Source organism: Rhinatrema bivittatum, chromosome 1 (genome assembly GCF_901001135.1).
Source record: "Rhinatrema bivittatum chromosome 1, aRhiBiv1.1, whole genome shotgun sequence".
NCBI classification, from domain to species: Eukaryota; Metazoa; Chordata; class Amphibia; order Gymnophiona; family Rhinatrematidae; genus Rhinatrema; species Rhinatrema bivittatum.
In genome coordinates this window covers 623391300-623406343 of record NC_042615.1, presented here as the reverse complement: position 1 = coordinate 623406343, position 15044 = coordinate 623391300, and the positions used below count along the sequence as shown (strand labels likewise).

The 15044-nt window shown below is 43.0% G+C and overlaps 1 protein-coding gene across 1 annotated transcript in view; it reads left to right on the top strand.

Moving 5' to 3' along the window:
• Positions 1–13564, top strand: part of LOC115073374 (neuronal regeneration-related protein-like) — a 41259-nt gene extending 27695 nt beyond the window's left edge. Inside the window, exon 4 of the mRNA XM_029571748.1 lies at positions 12218–13564. Coding sequence (XP_029427608.1) covers positions 12218–12343 — 126 coding nt within the window. The 3' untranslated portion in view covers positions 12344–13564. The remainder of the gene's footprint in view (positions 1–12217) is intronic.
• Positions 13565–15044: the final 1480 nt, after the last annotated feature.

Sequence of the window (15044 nt, the reverse complement as noted above, 5' to 3'; positions counted from 1 at the left end):
ATACATGAAATTTGTAGTTCAAGAGTAGCACTGGAATCTCTTGCGACTCTTGTTCCTTGATGCTTCAGTCACTGTAATGCCACTTTATCATCCAAAAATGTAATTGTAAAACAAATTCAGTGAAACAATTGAGTCTTCTATCAAATCTCCCCTCAGTCATTTCTTCTCCAAGATGAAGAGCCCTAACCTCTTTAGCATTTGCCCATAGGGAAGCCATTCCACCCTCTTTATAATTTTGGTCACCCTTCGCTGTACCATTTCTAGTTCTGCTAACCTTTTTTGTGATGCAGCACCCAGAATAGCACATACAGTAATATTCTAGGTGTGGTTGCGCCATGGAGCAATACAAAGGCATTATGACATTCTCCTAGTAATTCCTAGCATGGAGTTTGCTTTTTTGACTACCATCACACACTCGGGCCGATACAATAAAAAACGAGAGAGAGCAGGCACGCCGTGTTGAGCACCTGCTCTCCTGGCGTGCACCCGGGCACTTCTCCTGGGCATGTGATTCTGTATTTAAATGAGGCGGTGCGCTAATAAGGAGGTGCTACTGCCCTTCCGGTCCTCCTCTTCTGTCTAGGGGTGCAGTGTTTATGTTTTTCTGCATAGGTGTGGTATGTCTGTGTCTCCTTGCCTGTGTGGTTTGGGGTTTCTGTCTCTTTGTGAGTATTTTCTGCTTTTCTGAACACTTTACCGAGTTGGGTAGGCGTTAATTTCTGAGCGTAAAGTGAGCAAGGGATTGGTTGCATGTTTTCGTTGCGCTAAACCCCTTTCTGTATAAGGGGTAATAGGCGCGTGTCGAAAATGCGCGGCCAATTGCAGATTAAACGGTGTGCTCGGCCGAGCGCGCCTTACTCTATCGGCCTGATAGAGCTGAGGACTTCAATATATTCATGATAATGCTTAGATCTGTTTCCTGGATGATGACTCCTAATATGGGACCTAATGTGTGACTACAGTTTGGATTATTTTTCCTTACGTGCATCACGTTGCACTTATCCACATTAAATTTCATCTGCCGTTTGGATGCCCAGTCTTCCAGTCTTGCAATTTCTCACAATCTGCTTGTGATGTAGCAACTTGGATTGCCTTTTAAATATGGAGGAGGATCTTTCCGGCCATTCAAATGAGAAAATCACGTCTCTTTTTTTTTGTGTATGATTTTGAGCCATGAGCATCTTGAAATATTAAATGTGGCCCCAGTAACAAAAAGAATTCCATGGATCATTTTAAATCCTGTAGCAGGATCACATTTCTGGTGTTATCTACTAAAGAGAGTATTTTAAATTTCTTGAAAAAGTGGGTTTTGATGTGTGAAGGAAGTAGGGTTCATCAATTTCCAGATGTTTCATGAGCAACACAAGATGTTAATGGAAAATCGTTATTGGTGATGATTTTAAAGCAGATTTTTGTTGCTATTCTGTTCAGGGGTGTGAAAATATTTAGAAAACTTAAGCGCTTGAGAATATTTAGCAGCTCTGATGAAATATAATTTACTAGGATTTTTTTTTCTTTATTTGCTTTTTTATTTTGCATGGGGATTTTTTTTGGCGTTTTTTAGGTGGGAGGGGTGTAGCGGAACTTTGCTTTTTTTTTTTTTTTTTTCTTTCATTTTTGACTGCTTTAAGTTCCCCTTTCACTAATCAGTTTTTCTTCTTGTCCCTCCCTCAACTTCTTTTTCTCTTGTACTTCCAATTTGTTTGCCTTCTCTCTAGATTTCTTCTTTCCTTTCTATAAATGTAACCTCACCTTCCAAGCTCTACTCTCTGTGGTTTGGTAGTTGAGAAACTACCAGCAGATGCTAGGAATAAAAGTTTAGTCACCTAGGCAGCCAGGCATTTTCCACCTATGTAAATATGTGTAACATGCTCTTTATTGGTAAAAGGAGGCTTTTCAAAGAATGTGGGAATACATGTAGTCAGGTACCAAGCTCATAATAAACTTATGTTGCATCTACTTTAAAAAATGACAATTATAATACAAAAGTCATTCCAAGGGGGAAGACTTCGGAACAACTTCGGGAAGCATTTCTTTACAGAAAGGGTGGTGGATGCATGGAATGCCCTCCTGAAAGAGGTGGTGAAGACAAGAAAGATCATGGAATTCAAAATGGGATGGGCTAAACACAGAGAACTCTCAGTGGCTAGAGGATGGAAATGAAAACATGGGATTAATTGTGTTAACTTTAGGTGTAACATTTCTTCACAGCAGTAAGGGAAGTAACTGCACGGAGCAGCAGTTACTACCCGTAAGAGAAGGCATGGGGTAACTTGCACTGAGCGGCAGTTACTATCCAAAGCAACTTGCTGGCCTGACTAGATAGACCATTTGGGTCTGCCATCATTTACTATCAGGCCGATACAGTAAAGCGCGGCCGCAGTTACCCCGTTTCTAACCCGCTGTGTACTCACAATTTGGCCGCGTAAGTCTAACCCGCGATTCACTATCTGTTTTTACCGATCCTTACCGCTTCTTTAACTCGACGTGTTTCCCTTTCCGCCCGCGGCATGTATATGATATGTAAACGATCGGATTAGCTATTCCCTCCCATACAGTAACGTGCGCCCCGACTATCGCCTTTTTAACCTGCTATCTTGCCGCGTCTTTAACCTACTAATTTACCGCCTACCCTGACACTGGCGTTAGTGTGGAGAACTTAGGTGGGCCTTGCAGGATCTCCTTGAGAGAAAGTTCAGGGGTGTGCCCACCACGATCAAGGTTGTGCGGTCGATGTTCAGGCTAGAATCCGGGGTGCCAGAGAGGGCCAGAAAGGAGTCTCTGAATGTATAGCAAGGATCAAGCCCAGAGATAAGATAGCGTAGTCAGCCAAAGCAGAGGTCAGGTTCTAGGCAGCAGTCAGACGTGGTCAGTGATCAGGCAGAGGTCGGTTCCAGGCAGCGTGCAGACGTGGTCGAGGAAACAGGCAAAGGTCAAATCCAGGCGGCGATCAACGTAGTCAAGAACAGGCAGAGGTCAGTACCGAGAAGACAGTTCGAGAGGTACTGGAGACAAAGGAACAGAAGGACGCTGGAACAGAAGGAAGCTGGAACAGGACTGGAATGAGACTGGAACAAATACTGGAAACGCAGAGGCAAACTAGAAATCACAGCATGATTGACCCGATTGCCAAGGCAAGGAAGTGCAGGCAGGCACTTCCTTTTAAGCAGCGTTCAATCAGGGCGCGCTGCAGAGCTGTGATCTGCCCCGGCCCTTTAAGGAGCTGGGCAGTCCACGCGTGCCTAAGGGCGGGGCCGACACCACGGAGGATGCCGAGCCCCGCCGTGAGGCCTGGCTGGAAGTGGAAGGCCCATTGACCGCTGCCGCAGGACGCCGAGTTCTAGTTGCGCTCGCCGCTGTAGCAGGGGAGGACGACCCAGCATCCGTGGAGGACTTGGTGAGGTGAGCATGCCTGGGCGCGGGCCGAGCACGGACGGGATGCGCAAGAGTTTGTAGGCTCTTTGGAAGTATCAAATTTTTGGAAATCCTTATTAAGGTTCTGTTCTACTTTTTTGTTTTTCTTTATAAGAGGTTTTGGTGCTTGTTCAGTAAAGAGTTTTGTTTCCATAGGCACAGAATGGAGAAAATGTCCTTTTTTGAAGAAGTCCCTGTATTGGATGTAAGCCATCTAGATTTCTAATGCTTTAAAATATATTAATAAACAAAGTTAAAAATAAGAGAGGGCATTTTAGCCTAGCCTGATTGAAATGTTCTCCATGGGGATATTACACCAAAGCGTAGCACTGAGAAAGAGAAAATCTATCCATTTGGTTCATTGTTTTCTCAGATTTTGAAGTTTGGATGCAGTATAAGGATAATTCTTTAACTCCCTAGTTGCCTTCTCACCGTTTGGTGGGACTTGTCTATTTAAAAGCTTTCTAAGAGAACCTGGAGGGCAGCTGGCTGCCCACTACCTAAAGAAACTTCAGGAAAAGTCTCTTTTTAACATATTTTCTTTTTTCAGAAGGTATAGACTATATAGTTTATGTATGTATGTCTGCTGGGAGCATTTGTAAGTTGCAGCTAATTTCATCAATTAGATTCAAATGCTTCTTCTTAAGACCTGACCTTTATCCTGTAGAATACTTCAAGGTGAGGCAACTTTGGGGAAAAGGGCTTTATTTTTAATCTGTTCCCTTTACTCAAGAAGCTTATCTGTGGTTGATATAATGCCTCTGTTCTTCATCTCTCTAGACAGCAAGAGAATTCTGTTTCTCTGTTGACAAATAGGCATGAATTAGCCATAACACGAGTGATGTCATCTGTCGGCACGGACATGGACCCAGTTCCCAGATTTCAGTAAAGACTTGGTGGAGCATACACAGGAATTCCTACACGTGCACAATGCCTCATAAGCCTCTTGGTCTTCCTTCATCTAAACTGTCATACGGACGTGTCACAATCTCTCTCTCAGAATTTTTTGGGTTTTGGTCTTCGTACCATTTTACTGTCTTGATGCTTCAAAATTTTCTGCTGCTGCCTTAGCAGCCTCTCAAGCAGAACTTTTACTTGTTTACGTTTTGGTTTTTTTTTTTTTTTTTAAGAAGAAGAAGAATTAGATGACTATGGGGAAAATCCCAAGGCCACGATGTCCATGGTCAGCATTTTCAAGGTTTGCCATGACAGATATGCATTCCATCTGTTATCACTGCCTGAGCTGGAACAATGACTCCAACTGCTGCAGCTGTGATCGGATGTTCCCTAGGGTACAGCAACCCTGCACGGCAGAAAATGGAGGCCCTAAGGAAGATGTTGGCAGGTAAGAACCCGAAGCCTCAGCATATAGCTGAACAGCAGAGCCACTCTTCATCTAGGAGTGAGGCATCTTCAGACTCTCAGCAGAGGAAATCAAGATGGGAATCTCCCCCTCACATTCTCAGAAACATATAAACGTTCTCCCCTCATGTGATGCCAGTTCCTGGGTTCTTCTCAGGTCAGGGATCGAGCATGGCATGGAAGCTCGTGGTGCCAATAAGTGTGTAAACAATGCAAGGGTCCCCCTTTGGGGCCATCTCCCTTGGAGCCAAAGAAAAGAACAGTTCTATTGGTGCATGGCTACACCAGAGTGGGCTCCACCAAGGGGTGAGATAGCCTCAATGGCAGAGGTACCATCATTATTCATGGTGCAAAAGATCCCCATTGTGCCAAGCAATTTAATTTACTCGGACCTGTGGTCAACAAGGGTAATACCCATTCCATCAGCATAGAGCTTACATTCCAGGGCACAATCTACACAGTAGGCGCAGCATGTCAAGGCACCATCAGTGGCGTCAGTGTGGAGCATCTCGGCATATAAATCCAAAAGTCTTGCTGCTGGCACTATGGTACAGAAGGAGGCACAACCAGTGCCATCCAGGACTAAGGCACCATTTGACAGGAGTTTTTGAAAGCGCCACAGAGCACCTCAGAGCAGAACATTGCCATAGTAGATGCAGCTGTCACAAAGCCAAGCTCCTCCTTGACTTTTCAGGTAGCCCTTAGTGAGGATGAGTTGATCTGGACTTTTGAAGAGAATGTCTCTCTAATTCCAGCACAGAGGATCACCCCTATTGGGTGTTATGATTCTGAAAGGTGGACCCCTAGCCCGAGGTGGAGTTGGCGCCATCTGTGGAGGAAACCCCCATAGGTTCCCACCGTCGGAAGGCGAGGCTGGGATGAAGCAGAGACCCCACAGGAGCTTCACTACTACCAGCCCACGTTCCCCTCAGGTTGAGCCCTTGGGTACCGGGGCCGGCTGGACTTTCGTGGGGTCTCTGAATGAAGAGGAGATGCTGGGATTGATACCAGGCCTGGGGCCAGAAGTGGATGAAAGGCTGGAGTGCAGAGAAGAGCGAGAGCTGGTGCAGGCCGCAACACTTGAAGTAGGAGACCAGGCATGGGTCAGAACAGGAGGCAATTCTCCTAGATGAACTTCCAGGCACAGAGTAGGGACAGGCGGCAGTCTTCGGAGTCAAGGTTCTAAGCGAAGGTTAGGTTCTGGGTAACGTCAGACAGGTCAGAGTGCAGGAGATATCCTCCACGGAGGAACAGGATTCAAGACCAGAAAGCCGAGAAGCCAAGGCAAGATCTGGGGGGCAGACCTTGCCTTAAATAGGAACAGGTACGGTGAGCAGGAGGGGCCGCAGCAATTTCCTGCCACGGACCCTTTAAATTTGACAGGGAGATACGCGGGCTTAAGGAGGCCCAGCGGGGGAGGGGCCCGCACAGGAAGCAGATAGCTTATCGGCGGGCCCTGGAATGTGGCCTACCCACATGGCGGCTGGGGCGGCCGCGAAGAGGAGCCCTGGAGGCGGCTGGCCACCACAGCCAGCGTGCCCGAGCCCAGGGAAGCGGCCCCACGACGGGCGCCAGTCACAGAAAGCTACGGCCAGCAGCCATAACATTGGGAGCCCAGTTATAAACAAATTTCTTTACCTCCTTAAGCTCTGAAGAATGGGGAGGGAGATTAGAACCCCTCCTTTAAAAGATGAAGGAAATTTTCTTACATAGTATGGCCACAAGGCAGTATGTGCAAGCAGGAACATTCAAGCATTCTCATTAAAGTCTTTACTGAGTTCTGAATTTTGGGTCTGTGTCGGCGCTCTTGGATGATGTCGCCCTCACATTATGACTGATTCATCCTGCTCTCTGTGGAGAACCCTGTTTACAGGTAAGCAAATTTATTCTGTTTTCAGCTCTAGAGCATTTTCAAATAATGAAGTATTTTAGATACAAGCCTCTGTGGAAAATCTATTTCCTCTGCTAGTAGGGCCACATGGGATTTTTATCGCATGATTGTTTTTACAGCTGAAACGAATGGCTCAACACAATGCCTTGAAAGATTTGCCCAGATCTTAACTTGTGTGTGTGTTGTATGCATGCGTAGGTTTCTGTTTTCCCTCCTGTACTCTGTAACTATGCACAAGCTACAAATCAGCGTCTCATTGACTTTGCGTTGAGTTTTCTTAGTTTGAAGAGGCCTTGTGTAGGTGTGTGAATGTGTGTTGGTGTAAGCCTACTGACACAGCTGGCTCAGGGTTTGCTCAGAACAGAGATTGGGAAAGCTATGGAATGGATGGCTCTTAGAAAAAATTATTTAAGCACAGTTCATAGGAAAGTCTCACATAAATCACATCATTCCTGCTCTTCATGCCAGGAAAACTTCAATTCTCCTTGTGACTGTCTTTTATCAGGGGACTGTAATCCATTTTATCACATTAGTGGAGAGAGATTTTTCCTCCTCTTCTCCACTTCCAAAACATTGAAATAAATGAAACTAAAGTAACAACAGACCCTCATTTCATGAGTGTGGTTTTTAAACACATGAATGCAATTTGATTTTATGCAGTGTTTGCTGAAAGTCAAAATGACTTGCTAATCTGGCCTTTGTTCCTTTTTTCAGTTCTGACCTATTTGACAGAGAAAAGAAAACAAGACTTTTTCATATCCTACATACAATGTGTACTTCTCTTAAAGCATTTGGAGCCCTGTTTTGTTAATGTGGAGTTCTAGTTGCTGTATTGGTCCTGGAGAAAAATTGAATTTGTTAGTTGTAATAACTTTTTTTGGCCCTACATAAAAACTGTCCTAAGATGCTGTTATATGCACAGTTTCAAGACTACAGAGAACTTAAAAAGCCTCCCTGGCCCTATTTTTTTTTTATCTCAATGCTATTTCCATGCACATAAAAAAAGAGAAACTTCTGGAAACCTTGCAGTTTGTATGGGGCAAATGTAAATGTCATCAGTGCCCTGGCTGCTCTGTTTTTCAGTAACACATCTTATTGCCCAGAATAAATCTTTGTTAAAAGAAATTGGATGTATATTTTTACCTGCATCATCTCAAAATCAGTATTATATGTTAGCTTTAAAGAATACCTGGTAAAAGAAAGGGTTGCTGAACCACTTGGCAGCCCTGACAAAACAAAAAAATCCTTTCAGCTAGCAGTTAAAATCAGTAGAATTCTCCCTTTTCTGGTTGAGATTTTTGTGTGTTTGAAGGTTTTGAATGTTCCTCCTTGACCAGTCATACCATTATGAGTCTAAGTAAATCTAGATGCTGTTGTGCTAGTTCTGCTTAAACAGGTGTTACCTTGACACAACGTAAGTATGAGGTTAATACAAGTAAGAGAATTATCACAGTATGATATTCAATATGGGCCAGATTTTCAAAAGGTTACGCGTGCCGAGCCTATTATCAAAAGGCCCGATGACGCGCATAAACCCCCGGGATGCGTGTAAGTCCCGGTGCTTTACTAAAGGGGTGGGGAGGTCTAGGGGCGGGGTCAGAGGCTCCTGGCACTGTGGCCATTTGCTGCCGTGTCGGGGATCACGCGCCGGCAGTTGGCCGGCACGTGCAACTTCCTTCAGCCCCAGGGCTGAAGGAAGTTTTGTGATAAAGGAGAGAAAAATGAATAGGTAGGGGGGGGAGGTAGGGGAAGGGAAGGTGGGGTGGGGGGGTAGGGAACTGGGGGAGGCAGCGCGGCTCGGAGCAGGCTCGGCGCTCGCAAGGTGCACAATTGTGCACCCCCTTGCGCACGCCGACCCCAAATTTTATAACATGCGCATGCCTACGCACACCTGTTATAAAATCGGGCATACATGTATGCATGCTGGGTAGCGCGAGCACATGTACGCCGTGCACGCTCTTTTTAAAATCTACCCCTATATTGGGGGGAGGGGAAGAAAAGAGGCTATCTGGGAACAGGACCAAAGCAAGAACCATTCAAATCAAAAAATGAGCAAGTTGCTATTTTTGAACTGTCCTAAATAAAGCTGTTCTTGGTCTATCAACATGTTTAAATTATCATTACAGGATTATTTTCTATTCCTATATTCATTCCTGAAAATGACATTAAGAATTTATTTTTTTTAAGCTCCTCATCTCTAGCCACCTTCACTGTTAAAAATGTAAGTAGCTTTTGTGCTGATCAGCATCAAGCTCTAGAGCTGGTATCACTCCAGTGCATCTAGAGCTGTATTTTCAACAGTGGTTCTAACTGCATACAGCCTGATTTTCAAATACAAGCAAGATACATGCATAAATTTGAATGTCAGGGGGTTGGGTAGATAAATACAAGCACATAACATTGCCCACTACAAAATGGATATAATGGGGAGCATAAATTTATATCTTAGCAGGTAACTTATGTGGCTGCTATGTGCATACATTATACCAATTTTCAAAGCAAATTTATGCACGTTTGCTATGAAAATTATGCATGTGCAGAAAGTCAACCTACATATAGTTATATCTGCTTTTTTGTAGTGTGTCCATGTGAATCTGCATGTGTGCTTGTTTAAAATCAAAAGTATGCACATAAATCCCAACTCCAACCCACGAAATGCCTCTTTTTGTGCATATAAAAGTACGTGCGAAATCAGGAACTTATGTGCACAAACCCCAAGCAGTTTTATAATGAGCCATGAACACACATGAACCCATGTTTTAAGCATTTAAACACGTGCCGATCTCGCAACAGTTCTTTCTTTGTTGTGCTGCTAGACACCTAGATAACTTTTGATCCAGCTTAAATAACCAGATAGACTCTGTTCTTACAAAATATTCAATATGACAATGAATAAACATAGCATTCACTGCAATGAAATGGAGTCCAGGGTAACTACACAGATTCTCTGGAATTATCACAGTTGTGATGAGTTTCTCTGGTGCGATCTAGTTGAATTTATAATATGACGAGAATCGATAGTTGGTAACTGCAACTCATAAGGAGCAATACTTCTTTCAGGGTTTGTGACAGTGAAATCAGAAGATGCAGCTAGCTTAGCTGAGAGCCTTTGTGAAACTGCAGAAGTCCTTCCAAAGGAACAAACTGTCCCAGCCTTGGATTAAAGGGACCAATTGGGAAGTGAGAACACTAAAGGAAAGTCAAAACAGGCAATATGCAGTCAGGAAATTCAGAATAATCACACTGCAGCTCTGATGACCATTAGAGCAAAGATTATATGCCTGCAGAGAGACTTAAGAGAAACCAGGAAAACCTATAAGATGAATTGTGTATGCAGAACAAACTGGCTTTGAAAATTCACTCCTTTGAGGGTAATTTTCAAAGGGACTTATGCAGGTAAAATTGTGCTATACCTGTAGAAATAACCCTTTCTGAAAATTGCCCACCCAATAGGCATGGAACATTTACAAGCATACACCCTGCATGTGAGTCATTTTAAGTGTATAGTAGAGAGGGGGGCTCTGAGGGCCAGCGTCTCGGCGGGATTTGGATTGACATGCTTTCTTTTCAGTTTTGAAGAGAGTGGGTATAGGTTTTCTCGGAGAAACTCCCCAGACAAATTAGCAGATATAGCTTATGCAGGGAACTTTGCCGGGATAGTTTTTAAAGCGAATGTACATGCTTAAGTTCGCTTTGAAAATTGCTGTCATTTGTGCGAATAACAACCCACAAATTTATGCATGCCATAACAAAATTAGCCCTGTAAAGGACATGATGTTTTCATGCATAATTTTTGAAAATTTGGGTTGCTTTTATAAATTCAAAACAGTCACCCCTGCCCCCAGAAACGCCTATTTTATACAACCAAATTTATGCATGTTGCGAACTTACATGAGTATTTTTAGGAAACTGAAAATCCACTTCCGTGCATACAGCAAACTTATGCCTGTAAATCACAGCTATGGCTATGAAAATGTCCCCTTTAGACTACAATAGTATTAGATAGATTTGTATTTCTAGACCACCTTTCCAATTTTAGTGCAAGACGGTTTACAACACTCTTTTTTTCTGGTTCAGTAAGTCCCTTCCCAAAAGAGCTTAAAATCTAAGTGGGTACCGGAGGTAACAGGAGATAAAGGGACTTGCCCAAAGTCACAAGGAGTGTTGGTGTGAAGTGGGATTTCAAATCTGCTTTGCAGCCCATTGCTGAAGGTGAATAGCATAAATAGTGGGGAGAGAAAACATTTAAAAAAAATAACATGAGAAATTAAGCAGTTTTGTAATCAAGAAACCAGCCAAGAACAATATTTTTGGATTGTAACTAATGTCACCTCTTTGGGGTAATTTTGTAATGTCGTGCATGAATTAGCCAGCAAATGTGTGGGCACAAGTTGCACAAATTTTCAAAGCGAACGTACAGCCCACAAGTCGGTTGAAAATGATTCCAGCGTAACTACACGCACACAGTTACAGTTATTTAGTGCACACGCGCACAGTTACTGTTATTTAGTGCACACATCCTTTTTTTAAAATCGGAAAGTGTATCCAGATGTCGCAACCCTGCCCAGACCCTAGCCCCTGCAACGCCTCTCCCCTCTGCACATGAAAGTGCACGCATGCTGTGTGTACATGCGTAACGTCACTTGTGTTTCCGTCGCACAATTTTCTAAAGGGCCATTTCTGCAAGTAAAGCATTCCCTTACCCGCAGACCCTCTTTGAAAAGTGACCCTTCCTAAGAGCAAGTTGTGCTAACAGGTTATTCCGTTGCACATTTTCAGTACATGAAACCTAATGTATCAATATAGGTAAAAAGGCTGAAGTAAAGAATTGCTGGAAGTTTAAACTTGCTCAGACCTAAATGTATGTATTGATGTAATAATTCACTAAGGGCCGACTTTCATTTTCAGGCAAAAGACGAAATTTAACCAAAAAATTGTTACACAACATCGAGTAACATAGTAAATGGATGCAAGGAAAAGCCGTCTGGTTCATCTTGTCTGCACGGTTATTCTGTCCACTCTGCTAACGCTACATCCCAGCCACCAGCCACAGAGAGGGACACCCCCCCCCCCCCCCCTGCAAGATTTTCCCTATCCAAGACATTCTTCAGCTTTCTCCCTTTGGACGCCACTACCTTGGGTAGCAGAGCATTCAAGGTCCTCACTCATTTCTTTCCTGCTCCCACCTCTTCCATACCTAACTGCAACAGTCCAAAGAGCTGAACGTCCAGCCTTCTAGATCCCTGGCTATACGAGGACCTGCAGTTAATGCAGAACTTGCAGCCTGGCAGCCAGGCTAGTTTGATTCTTTCATCACAGCCTGATCTAAATGCCTATCATTATTGGTGAGCCCCCCAGATGATCCCCCTGCATAGCTTGCCAGACAGACATAAGAATTTTTTTTTTTGTCTCAGTTCTACTCTTTTCTACTTTACTCCTAACATTTCTCCATGAGTGTTTATTGGAGCCGCTGTCATGCAAAGTGATATTGTGTTTGCTAATCATGCAGTCTTTTTAACATCTTTCCTTTTTGGTCTTTTTGTCATATAGGAGCTTTTTCGTATCTCCACCGAGATGAATCACAAGATGAACAATGAGACTGAAGTTGCATCCCTGGCTCCGGAAAATGGCTATGGACACCATGTCTTGACAATCAATTACCTCTCCTTTTTTTAATCATTACTCTTCCATTTGTATTGCATTTGGTGTATGGGTGTTGATGAGGTCATGGTATCAGATATTGAGATTTTGTTTCAGTGTAAATCATGAAGTGTAAGAAAACTATGGGACTCTGAGCCTTGCTTTAGAGAATTTACAGTTGGTCAAAAAAAAAAAAGTACCATAAATCAGTTTTTACCAGACCGAACATAAAGTGAGTTTCATACTGTGAATCCATGTTTACAAACATTTACAGGTGGGCCTTGTGGCCTCTTTCTACCGCAACAATGTCTTCCACTAATCCAATTCGACAGCCCATGCGCTACTGGGAAACGTCTGCCTTTCCACTTCCACAATCCCTAATCGCTTCCTTTAACAGTATCATTGCAGAGGCTGAGAGTCCCCCATTCCCCCTCCTTTGTATTTTTTGTTTTCATTTAGATGTAACGAGCCTGGTAGTTTTATTTCCATCAATTGTCTGTGTATATCTCTATATTTTATCCATGTACACTTTTGATGTTTAGAAGTAGCTGTTTGAACCGCATTGTTTCCTTGTGGTAAGTGATTGAGATGCTGCCACGGGATATGAGACACTGATGAATGGTGCTATTTTGGAATTTTACACATATGCTCCTTGGTAAGGTAGCTCTGATGGGGAGTTTATTTTTTATTTCCATGTTCTAAGAAGGTGTTGGTACTTTTTTGTTTTTCCTGATTGTTGTTCTTTAGACGGGACTGACTTGTTTTCCTTGTGTCTTCAGTGTGGCTTTCTTAACCAGTATAGTAGGGTGAGTAAGTGCTAACAGAGTAAGTGAGAAATTTTAGTACATTTTTATCTGGGTAGAAACTGAAACGAGCAATTGTCAAAGTGGGAGCAATCGCAAAACTGTAATTTACTTAAAACACTCTCTCTTTTTGTACCCATACCTGCCTAAGTTTGACAAAGCAAACAAAGCAATAATTTTTCAACAGCCTTGTAGGAGGGAGGGAGCTGTATGGGACAGAACAGGTTAACTTCTTTAAGGGGCAAGTTTTCCAATGTGCTTCAAATCTGTGCCAGAATATATATATATATACTTTTTTTTTTTTTTAGGCGTGATAGGACTATTTCCTTTTTAAAACATTTTTTTAACACACACACACACAAAAAGAGTCTGAAAGTCAAAATATTTCTAGGTTATTTTCTGCTAAAGATACAATTTTACACTTTTGTCCTTGCTCTCAGTGAACAAAAAAAAAGCCTTAACCCAACGGCATTATCTGCTCATGAAATGCTGTTGTGTTGGACACAATCTGAAAGCCCACCTTGATTTTTTTATATAACTTTGTCTTTAGCTCTTCTTTTACAGGGCAGGCCTTGTTCTGAACTGTTCTAGCTTTTTTGACTGTTAAATACCAATGCATGCGCCGTGCCTCTTTACTTCCTTCCCCTCCCTGCTTGCTTTCCTTTGCTGTACACACATACATGTGAATGTGTGACGTGTGTGTGCGTGTATGTGTTTGCTTGTATTTCTTTTCCTCTCTCTCTCTCTCCCTCGCCCCTACACCCCTGCCCCCTTCTTTTTTGGTAGGTAAGAATTACTAACTGTGCTGTATATAATGGAGCAATGAAACAGTATTCATGCAGTTGTGGCATTTACGTATAGTAGCAAGTGTGTACTGCTGAAAAATGCAGGCTTTTGTAACAATGTGATCTTTAATAATGCACTATTAGTACTCAGTGTATTTTAGCTATTTTAGTAGGATTTGTTCAATAAATATGCAAGCTCTAAGGGTAATAAAGCTGTCGGCGTGCTTTTTCATCTTATGTGTAATCTATGTTCACATCTTACAGCCTCAGCCCGGCCCTAGGTGATCGCCCTACCAGTCAGGTTTTCAGGATCTCCACCATGAATATGCATAAAATAGGTTTGCACCCTACTGCCTCATGTGCAAATCTCTCTTGCATGTTCATTCTGTATATCCTGAGAACCAGGGTGGCCACTGATTTATTTGCTGCTTTTTAGGATTCTGAAGGCAAAACCTTTGGAAGCCTTTTTTTTTTTTTTAAATTAAAACAAGCTGCATGTATTAATCTCGAAGACTACAGCCCACAGAAGACTTTAGTAATTCAAAAAATTCTATGAGATGGAGGATGAGATTGTAGGCGGGACATCACCAAGGGAGCAGCTGAAAGGGCCACCAGATGAAGGCAGTGCAAGGGAGCTGGCCATGGGTGAGTTGCTGACTAGACTTATTTGAGAGAAGGGTGGTTGGGAAAGTCACCATTGAGGAAAAGGTAATTACCGGCAAGAGAAGCTTCCATGAAGGAACTGGGTCCAAGGCAATATTATTTGAAACTAGAGTGTGAGTTTTGTTGTATGCTGCTTTGCTGTTCTGTTACTCTAATGCAGGGATGGGCAACTCTGGTCTTCGAGGGCCACCAGTGAGGATTTCAGGATAATCCTTGAATATTCATGAGAGATTTTCTTGCACTGCCTCTAAAACCTCCCCTCCCCCCCTGCAGAAGAAAAAAAAGAGGACAATGCAGCTATGTAACATGAGCCGCCAGCCCAGGAAACCCAGAATGAGATTGAAAAGGTTGCCAGACTCTTTACTGTGAAGGTGCTTAAATGACCATTGTATAGATGAGTTACATCCTCAGAGAGTTCACATGTCACTGCCCCCTGGGCTATTGTTGGTATCTTGCAGTGAAATATCACTTTAAATCAAAGGATAA